At 43.6% G+C, this 10863-nt stretch overlaps 2 protein-coding genes across 3 annotated transcripts in view; one reads left to right on the top strand and one right to left on the bottom strand.

Annotated features, from left to right (window-relative positions):
* LOC125762494 (synapsin) overlaps positions 1–5784 on the top strand; it is a 39199-nt gene extending 33415 nt beyond the window's left edge. For both annotated transcript variants that reach the window (XM_049424648.1, XM_049424649.1), the window contains 5 exons: positions 1255–1475; positions 1547–1643; positions 3392–3559; positions 3636–3909; positions 4194–5784. In XM_049424648.1, coding sequence (XP_049280605.1) covers positions 1255–1475; positions 1547–1643; positions 3392–3559; positions 3636–3909; positions 4194–4363 — 930 coding nt within the window. In that variant the 3' untranslated portion in view covers positions 4364–5784. The remainder of the gene's footprint in view (positions 1–1254; positions 1476–1546; positions 1644–3391; positions 3560–3635; positions 3910–4193) is intronic.
* Positions 5785–10087: 4303 nt separating this feature from the next.
* Positions 10088–10813, bottom strand: LOC125762504 (piercer of microtubule wall 1 protein). The gene is made up of 3 exons (XM_049424663.1): positions 10527–10813; positions 10332–10440; positions 10088–10241 (listed from the first exon to the last, which is right to left on the bottom strand). Exons 1-3 carry the CDS (start codon positions 10630–10632, stop codon positions 10130–10132), a joined length of 327 nt encoding a protein of 108 aa, XP_049280620.1. The 5' UTR covers positions 10633–10813; the 3' UTR covers positions 10088–10129.
* Positions 10814–10863: the final 50 nt, after the last annotated feature.

Raw genomic sequence — 10863 nt, forward strand, 5'->3', positions numbered from 1 at the left:
TATTTTTAATTTAAAATGCACGATTCGCCATGGTCGAGATGACTCAATAATAATGCATCCCCATTGATTAACACTGTCAATATTTAGCCAACGATGATGATGAAACATCCCCATCGAAATGTTCTACTTTAGCCTAATGAAATTGTTTGCTTGTAATTAAACAGCATCGTGAGTGTTTTTGTTTTGGGACGAAACACCACATGCATTTGGGAGTTCTCAATCAAATAAATACTGTAAACGTTTGGTACACACTGCTAACAGCAAGCGTTGTGAATCAACCCGGATCTTAGCACTTTATCCCTTTGGGTTAAAAATAAAGGAAATTTCCTGTTATCGCCCTGCGGCGAAACACAAGTATCGGTGTAAAAAGCGATCGGTGTAGAATCCGGAACCACGCGAACAACCATTGCCAATCCATCCGGATTTCCTTCTTGGCCGAGTGCCAGCTGCGTCGTCGTGCGCCGTCCAGTGGTCGATCAACCCGGACGACTCGGATGCATGGAGTGATGCACTTGGCCGCAATGGCCGTAAAGGCGCATCAGACGGTATCGCTGGGCGTAATTAATTTTTACCAGACGACGGTGACAACGATGATGCCGAGGCGGATGATGACGACCACGAACGCCTTGCGGTTAGGCTGTGGTTAAATTTGCAAGTGAATTATTCACACTTTTAAACCGTGAGTGCAGTGTGACACGTGCACCAAACTTTTACATCTAGCTGATGATGCATGATCGGATGATCGTGGAATTTATGATAATTTTTAAGTGGGAAAAGTGCCTTCCTTCACTAACTAACGCCAATGGAATGTTTTGTACTTGGTGGGATTGAAAAGAAATTATTTATTATGAGTTACGTTAAATACGTGATTGGACTTTTAACAAATTCGGATCCATTGAAACAGTATCAAGTCTTAAAGTTCAGGCACATATGTTTCTCGGTTATAGCTGAATAATACTACACCTATCTTAAGCTAAGAGTAAATTCCACGACAACTAATGTCTGATAACATCAATTTTTCTATATTTCCTTATAAACAACAAACTCGTGTTCGGTAAAATTCGTGCCTTCATAAACCATAACTGAACGTTCTATTATCGACGAAGTATGCCCTATACATCGGACCAGATCTTAGGCAGGTCAAGACACCATTGAACGATTGTAGTCACACCATTCATTCCACTCCTCCAATTCATCATTTTCGTAACGTTCCGCTTACCAATTTTTTTCTTTCTCTTTCCTCTTTTCCTACAGTTCACCTGGACACGGTTCCCATGCGTTCTGAAGGCAGGCCACTGTCACGGTGGCAAAGCAACCGCCAAGCTCGACAACCCCGGGGCGCTTCAGGACGCAGCTGGCCTACTGTGCGGTACGGGACTCTCGGACAACGGTTCCTACTGTAGCCTGGAGCCGTACATCGATGCCAAGTTTGACGTACACATCCAGAAGATCGGTGCCAGCTACAAGGCGTTCATGTAAGTTCAGTTTCGGACACACCGCACCTCACCACACTAACAACTCCGCCTCGCTCTCGCTTACCCTGCAGGAGAAAATCCATTTCCGGCAACTGGAAGACGAACCAGGGTTCGGCCATGCTCGAGCAAATCCCAATGACGGAGAAGTACAAAACTTGGGTCGACGAGGTAAGTAACGATTGAGACGTAATATGCGATACATATGTGTGAATCTATCACGAGGAAATACAACAATCTCTTCCACGCACCTTGCTGCACGATCGTAAAGTTTCCCCCCCCCCCCCCCCCCCCCTGTGCATTTTCTTTCCCCATCTTCGCGCCAGCATCCCCACCAGCGCGGTCTTCTTTGAACCGACCCGCTAGGGATTATTTATTGCGCCTAATCTTGACGGCATTAAACGTTGCGTTTGTCGCCGATCGTCTGAAATGATTTATCGACATCATCATCCGCGCCTAGCAGGGCCGTACCGCTGGTTGAAACATATGCAGACATTGGCTGAAATGTGCTGCACGCGTGATACTTGCAAAACGACCTCGTATCGGTCTGGTTTTTTTTTATTTTGAAAAAGGAAAATAAAACTCAAGAGATAATCGCTGCGGGGAAACGATCAATCCGGGCAACCGGTGCAAACGATGTCCTTTTAGGGCAATATCGGACGCGATACACAAACACACAAGCACACGCGATCAGTTGGACGCCTGTCCCCAGGACGGAGAACACGAAAAGTACATTTCCATTTCGTGTGCCGGGCGGTGCACGCATTTCGCATTCCAATGTGCCTCGTGGAACGAAACGAAAACAACATAATCGCTAGTGGCGCTGGTGCTAAAGTTGATCTTGTTTGGATTGCATGGATTTTGGAACAATTAAAGTGGCCAGCTTGACATTAGTCATCACCAATTGTGGAGTATTGATGTGTTCCAAAGTGGAATTGCGTCACACATATTCGTTGTCCAGAGCACAGAACACAAATTTGGTTACAGTAACGTGTCATACTTGCAAAGACCGAATAGCAGTAGACATTCCAATGTGCAGAAAATGATTCGTGCCCCATCCGTACCAGACAGTGCGATACATCTCCAGACTCATCAACCTTCCCTGTTGGTATGGTTGGCTAAGAATTCGTTGAATGTGTGGGCGAATACACGCGCCTATGTACACCAGATGGTGGGGAACCTGTTAGCAAGCGCTAAGCGATTTCCTACATCGATCACAATCTGACTCCACCACTTTACAACGAATCCCGTCCGCGATGAGTACAATACTCTATAATTAAATCAACTCGTCAATTCGCTAACCGCAAAACCGCGATCACCACGCCTGAAGGGCGATCCGTTTTCGAGGCGCTACACATTATGTGGAATTGCGGAGGCGATGATCTCAACCGACCATCCCAGATGTCAAGCGCCGAAGGCACGTGCGTGCACAAATTCTTAATGTGGTTATTTTGTGATCGTTCGTGCGGTCCCCGGCGGGCGAACTTAAATGACTCAATCAATGACGTTTTGTGTGCCTGTGACGATAGGCTTGAGAAAAATTAAATAAACAAACAGTAGGAAGCGTGATACGAACGATCTGGATCGGTGAACCGAAACCGAGTGGGTTGAATTAAAAATCACTTCCATCCCAGAACCGGATGTTAGAGGTTTATGACTAAGGAATGTCTAAAGCATTCTATAGCGCTAAGCCCTCTGCGTACGCGCTGCAAGTGGCTGACTAATTTGAGTGTCTTTTTTTACTATTGTTTGGATGATTTTATTACGTAGCGCACATCAATTATTGTGCTCTGCTTTTCTTGCGAACTGGATCCCCTCCGTCCAGAGGTGATGAGATGTCAGAGCATTCTGTGCGCGTGGTATGCAAATTTCGACACCGACGCACAATGATTAATCGCTTCCGGTTTTGTTGTTTGCAGGTGTCCGAGCTGTTCGGTGGTATGGAGGTGTGCGGCGTTGCAGTGATCGTCTCCAAGGAGGGCAAAGAGTTTATCATCAGTGCGGCCGACTCTACGTTCCCGCTGATGGGTGACACCCAGGAAGAGGATCGTCGCCAGATTGCGGATCTTGTCGTCGGCCGTATGCAGGTACATACCACTGGCGCGCTTCTTATCGGTGCTCACTATCGCTAAACTGTCCTTTCCTTCGATTCCACGATTGTAGAACGTGTGCCGCCCATCCATGATGACGAAGGCCGTTTCGCGCAGTTCGATCTCATCGCGTGGTACTAGCCCAACGGAAGATGCACCACCGGTACCGATTGGTACGCGCCCGGTACCGGTTGGTGGTGGTCCACCACCGATTCCGGAGCGCACAACGCCGGGCGTTGGTTCGATCGGTCGTCACGGTAGCTTCAGCAGCCAGTCGGGTGAACCACCGGAGCAACCGTCCGAAAGGGCACCGACTCTGAACTCTGTGGGACGACGTGATTCGCAAGGTATGTAGAATAAATAATTACTTTGAGTAATATTACAAAATTTTCTCCTTAACTAATGGCCAAAGAGATTTTGAGGAATCGTGCCTAAATGTATGCAATACGTTTTACAAAACGCCATTTATCCTTCGAACACGTGGTGTTATCAGTTTTTGAGGATAAAAATTCAATTTAGATTCTAACTCTAATTCTAATATCTCAATTTTTGATAAATGACTTTAATATTTGTAATAAAAACAAAGTGCAAAAAACGATCATTATTCATTTCTGATCTTTCTCCACTGCAGCATCTCAATCGAGCAGCGTGTCGGGCATATCGTCGGCATCAGCAGCCCGGTCCGGTGCGGGTAAAGCTCCACCATCCACCGCAACCGGTGGTCCATCGGTTGTGGAAGACGCGGAAGATACGATGAAAAATCTGCGCAAAACTTTTGCCGGCATCTTCGGTGACATGTAGGATTTGGCTAAGAAGAAGAAACAAACCCGCGGAGCGAATGACATCAGCAGCACTGCCGGCAGCGCCACCGGTAGCGTTTTAAGCACACGCGAAAGCTCCATCGATAGCGTGATCGTGCGACCAACTGAACCGATCGAAAAGCCACCCGGCGGACCCGGTGAACGACCGATCCTGTGCAACGGTGCTCCCGGGCAACCGTTCAGCGCGATCGGTACGATCGGCACAACCATCAACGCCGGCACCACCACCACCATCACCTCCGGCAACATGGCCGTCGCCGGCAGCAGTGTACATAAAGTGAATGTTTCTTCTTTGGATGGTACCAGCGCATCCAGCAGCAGTGGCCAAAGTTCCAGCAGCAGCTCCGCGGAACCGAAGCGCCCGGCGTACGATCCGGCGCTGAGCGAGCGCATCAATCCCTTCGACAAGGACAGGATCGTTGGTGCCGGCCGTGGCACCAGCAGTGGCAGCGACAGCAGCATTACCAGCAGCGTGGGCAGCAACACAACTAGCAGTAAGATCACAACCAACGACGACACCGATCGTTACACAATACAGCAAGGTATCAGGGAACAACCATCGCTAACCGGGCGCTTCCAGGCACCGGCAGCCGGTGGTGGTCTCGGTGCAGCCGCCGTCCCATCGCCGGTCACCCTGCCCGCCACCTTCAGCACTACAGCAGCAACGACCGCTTCCGCTACTTCCGCCTTCCCGTCCTCCTCCGTTTCGTCCTTCTCCGTGTCTGGCTCGTCCGGGTATTCGAGTGCCACCAGTACCGGCTTTTCGACACCGTCGGCACCACCGGCGGCGGCGGCGGCGGCGGCGACCAGCGAGCAGAAGAAGCAAGAGTTCGGCCGTACCAAGCGCGCCTCGTCCGATGCCGAGATTATCTTCGGTGACCGTGGGCCCGATTTCTACAGCAAGCGTTTGGATCGTGCCGGCAGCCGGGGTGAGTTCCGACAGCGCACCGAATCACTCACGGATGCGGAACTCATCTTCGGTACCAGTGCCGTTACTGGGCCGGCCACACCACCGAACAGTGCGGTTCCATTCTCACCGGCGGCCAGCAGTCCGGCACCGGCCGGCACACGGTACGGTGCGTACGGAAGCCGCGATAGTGCCAGCTTCAGCAGTACAACGTCCGATACGGAGTTTGTGTACGGCAGGAAGGATCCGAGCGTGCTGACGAAGAGCATGTCCGTCGCATCCGATCGGTCGGCCAGTGCTAGTAAACCCTGGGCAAGGGTTGGCCCACGGGACGATGAGGAGGAGTTCGATTTAAAGTAAACTACTTGGCTTCTTAACCCTAACCTCACCGTTTCTTCTTCTACTTCTACTGTTTCGCTATTTTCCCAACAAAAAAAAATTCCTCCCGAGCAGACAGCTGACTGGAGAACATGGAGGAGATAGCTTCCAAATTTCTGTACGTTCGTTGTCTCAATTGGCTTGCTAGGCGGTAATGTTATCTGATAAGCTTTTAAATGTAATACTACCAATACTACCAACACGTACACATACACTCACCCCAAAAAAACACACACACAAACATGCCACACGTAACATGCAGATGCGATTTCTCGAGTGCACGGAGAGACAGAGAGATCACTAAATTTGCCTCTGACGTTTCCTGGTTTCAAACAAGCCGATGAAGAATGCAAAAGATGGCCACCATCTCGCTAAATTAAAAAAAAAAAGCAAGGACAAGGATATGAAGATATCGAACATCGGTTGGAGAATACAGGCGTGAGGAATGCAAAACTCCATTCCGCGGAATGGATGCATGACAGAACGGACAGTAAAGGCAGAACAGTTTAAACTCTATAAGCGATATTCACTAAAATCTAAGAAGCTCTAAATGAAGGGATTAAAGAGAAGGTTAAAGTTTAGTTTTCCGAAAAACCCAAATGTCGGTTACCACATTCTATCAATATTGATTTCCAAACGCACAAAACATAAGAGCGTGAAGAACACATTCCCGGGAAAAGCGTATAAAGCGTATCAGCAAGACTTTTCTGTTACAGTTTACACAAGAAGATTCCGGTGCTCAACAGCTTAATTTAGGCGCTGTATTAATCGTGTTACGAATGTACTCACACTTATATCCCGAAGGACGGTTTTGGCAACATTTACATCCATCAACCACCGACGCATTGCCGAGACCGCGAAGAAGAAAGAAAAAGAGCTAGAGTGTAAGCAATCAATTAACGACCGCAAAAGTATTACGCTTTGGTTTTGTTTTTCGCTATTATTGCCTATACAATAGCTATATATGCATATCATACTCCTGCTGCGTCTCTTTCAGTAGCAAACATATGGCGCCACTTGGCGCTAGTGCGCTTTGGAATTATTGTTTGTGAAATTCCTTCTGTATCACACGACTACTACGACTGATTAGACGTATACTTTGTAGCCGGAATGAGCCACTCTGCTTAGAACATTAGCGAGTGGATGTATCGCACACGCTCATTCAGCTGCACCAAGGCAAATTTGATTAGACGTTCGAATTGGCATTATCGTTAGTAGCTGGCACACTGTGGCGCACGTTAGAGAGAAGCTCACTTCCGGTTCACAACAGTTTCACTTTATTGTTAATTTAGCATACGAAACAAAAAACAACCCTAAAACTGGCACTCTGTGACAAACCAAATAGTGTTGATTTTATCCTCAAAACAAGACTCTATTACTACTCGTTAGTGTGTTACTAATGCAAACTCACGTTCTCACAAAGTACTATTGCAATACGATGTAAACGTTGCACATGCAGACACGAAAAAAAAGAGACGTAAAAAATATTATACATGAAATATCAAAACAAGGATAATAACCCAGGCAAAATGTATGGAAAACCTTTTTGCCATTTATACTCCTAACCTCCCACACGTTTGAATGAATGAATGTTGTTAGATTAATAATAATTACAATTAAATGCTCTCCCGACAAACTCCCCCATTTGCTTGAAAAACCCCACATGAAAGCCTCCCCGTCCCAAAACACACAAAAAAATGGGAAAATCCGCAACAATTAGCGCATCCTGTGCGGGACAAAATGGCGTCGGATGGGGTGAACGATCGGCAACAAGATGATCAACAGTACATTACATATATCATATGAAGACAATATATTATTAAGATATGACTAGTTGATATTTACAGAATTCTACAATAGAGAAATAACAGAAAGAGCGAGAGCGAGAGAGAGAGAGAAATGGGGAAAAACAAGGGCAATGACTCGCTTGCGAGGACTGAGCGAATGCGTATGACAACACAAACACACAAACAAAAGTGAAAGGATAAGAAAAAAGATAAAGTGCTATTTAATCATCACGCGCATAATCTACAAACCGTGTAATCGTAACCAAAAAAAACATTAACTTATGATTGCTGCCATGATAATTAATTCAAAACAATAAGAAATATTCATTATTCCCAACTGAAACTTGCTGAGTGTTCCTGTGACTTTATCACTATTAATTCTAAGTGATCACCGTCTTTTCCCTGAAAGTATTAAATTCGTTTTTGAATTGTACCTTACAGCTGATATATGGTTATGATTAGTTGTTATGTTTGCACGCGTTAATTTAATTCCGCTCCACCAAAAAAAAAGAAGCAAAATGCATTTAAACATATAGTAACTTATTCACGTTGAACTGCAGTACAGAATGGGTGAACAGTAACAGAACAGTTTGATGATATTATCGTATTAGGGGTAACTAAGGTAAGGGAAGCATGTCAAAAGAAATATCAATGTAATAGTGTTGTTGTTTCAATCGTTAAACCAGTAAAATCTTCTCCACTTTGACCTAATACCGCTCTGCGCAGCACCGAAAGATGCATTTATGCAACCACCGGAAGTAATGCAATGCAACCCAAAAACAAAAAATCCCGCTGAAGAATGAAGAATGTGTGCGTGTGCTAGAATTATGCAAATAGACAACGAAATGAAATGAAAAAGCAAATATGAAGGTGTTACAAAGTTTTGTTGATAATCGAACGTGTCGTCAGCTATCATCATCTTACTCCATGGATGTGTGTATGTTTGAGATTGTGCAACAGCTAATACGCAAACTAATGATGACTTACATATATCGCGCCATATTGATCATTTCACTCTACTGAGTTGCAACTTCACCAGTGTCTCTATGTTACCGTAACGAAGCTAACTTAATTGTGCGCGAATATATTTAAACGAAAACAATGTTACTGTTGAACACGATACATATTTACACGGATCGTAAATGTCCGCGCTGTGTTCTTACTAACCATTAAACCATCTAATCTGCGTGTATAAGCAAATCCCTTTTTGTTTTGAACTAAGCGCAACCAGCAAAAGGACAATTTGGGGAAGAAACCTTATTACTTGCTACTGGATCTACTACTACACAGGTACGGTGGAGTGAAGAACGTAAAAGAATAAAACAAAATCCTCAACATAAATAAATCAACACACATCCAGCAGCACCGCGCCATCCAAACCAACCAACCAAAATGGCAAAAAAATATGAGACTTATGTAGATGCAAAATGTTTCTAGTGCAGATATGACTTACAGTAGCTACCGAATCAATGTTGATTACGTTATTAGTGGAAACCGGTAACGGTTATAAATGATTAGCAAACCAACAACCATAGTAATGGGAGGTACAACACATTAAAAACACATAGACACAATCACAGCCAATAGCCAATAATGTAATTCACTGTTCATTTAACACAACACAAACCATCCCATAAACCCAACATCCCGTTTTCCGCAAGTGGGAAAAGGGATGCATAGTCGTTAGGCAAGGATTAACCGTAACAACAATGACAGTAAATTAATTATTATAGCTAAAACAAAAGCAAGCAAATACCGAAATGAAAGTTACGAAAATAAAGGAAAAAAAATGTGCAAAATATCAACCGGTTTAATAAGTTATTCATTGATGACCAACGAAATTACATAAAATTTAATTTTAAATGTTTTACTCAATTTAAAGTCAGCATAAATTTGACATTATGCAAGCTTGCTAGCATACAGCGCGATTGCTTCAACAACTGACATATAGATGGCGCGCATGATTTTGAACGCTGTTTTGTAAACTATAGTACGGGGTAATGCTCGTTTATTTAATTTCTATTCTTTTTTTTTCTATTTACTGTCTATTAATTCAACATTTTAATTTTTTTTAATCTTTTTTTATTCTTTTTATACAATAATAGTAACATAATAAGTACAAAATGCTTCAAAAATAAGTAATAAAATGGTTTTCAGGTTCTAAATTCGTGAATCTTGTTAACCCGGGTGTTGGATTTAAGTCGACAAATAGATGATGAGTTTATTCTATAGAATAAACAGATGATGAGTTTATTCTATAGAATCTAAATAAATTGATCATATATGATTTGTTTGATGATGAGTGCTACAAGAAAGTGATTTATTAAAGTATTAAGCTCATCGCGAAACTGCCTCCCCTTAATCAGATTTCTAAACTTGTGTTGTTAGATATCCAAATTTAATTCCTCAAATAGTTTTCGGATGAAAATCCAAGAACCACTCACACACGCAGATATAATTCTAATAAACGGTGATAAATTTATTAACGTGCCCAATTTTTGCCTTTAACATATTATTGGTTCAATTGTTTTGAAGCGTAGTTGTAAATGGAATTAATTACTGTAAATTTTACGAACTTAAATCCACACATTCTTTGCTCTTGGAACTTGAAATTGGTAGATAATATCAAAAATGGTATATGTAAAATAATGTATTCAGCTTCAGGGCGTATCAATTATTCATTAAATTTACAATACGGACGATCCACGGCAGTATTAAGCGAGTAGTTTCGAAACATGCCACACTGGTAAAGATGACCGGTGAATTTGTGGGATTTTGGAAAGTATCTTTAGAATAAAGAAAAATCAGTATTGGAAGAATACTTTTAACCTTTGGTTGTCTTTAAAAAGCACATTAAAATCAGATTATTTACATACTTGTGCGGTACGGTATGCGGACATGGTGGATAATAGCCATAGTCAGCGTTTGAGGTACGATATATTGGGTTCCGTCCTTCCTGTTGCGATCCATAACCGGTGAATTGATCTGCAAGTGACAACGAAAACAAAATGCATCTTTCTATTCCACATCTGACCATGTAAAAAAACGAAACTAGTTCTACTTCAACTTACAAGGACTGTCGATACGTTTCGGCAGCGAAAGACCCTTATAGATGTCCGCCGTATTGAGCGCTTGCTCGCTAATCTTTTGGTTTTCACCATCCATTTCCCACCACATTCGAAGAAGGCGAAACTGACGAAACACACCGTACCGTAACGAAAATTAGTAATTAACTAAACCGGAACAATGGCAAGCAAGTCCGTTTTTATATGCGCTACCGATTAGACCGTTGTTGACAAAACTTCAAACTGCTTCGTATCCGTACAACCCCGCACTATGTTTACTGAGGTTTGATAAAACAATAACAAGTGTGGCTACCGTTGCAATGGCAACGGCATTATTACGTGC

This window comes from Anopheles funestus, chromosome 2RL, assembly GCF_943734845.2.
Source record: "Anopheles funestus chromosome 2RL, idAnoFuneDA-416_04, whole genome shotgun sequence".
In the NCBI taxonomy this organism is placed as follows: Eukaryota; Metazoa; Arthropoda; class Insecta; order Diptera; family Culicidae; genus Anopheles; species Anopheles funestus.

Excerpts from the sequence above, each read along its gene's own strand:
- LOC125762504 (XM_049424663.1), bottom strand. The coding sequence starts at position 10,632 with ATGTGGTGGGAAATGGATGGTGAAAACCAAAAGATTAGCGAGCAAGCG. Across the intron at positions 10,441-10,526 it reads GAAACGTATCGACAGTCCTT|ATCAATTCACCGGTTATGGA; the intron begins GTAAGTTGAAGT and ends TGTCACTTGCAG. Across the intron at positions 10,242-10,331 it reads CCGCATACCGTACCGCACAA|ATACTTTCCAAAATCCCACA; the intron begins GTATGTAAATAA and ends TTTATTCTAAAG.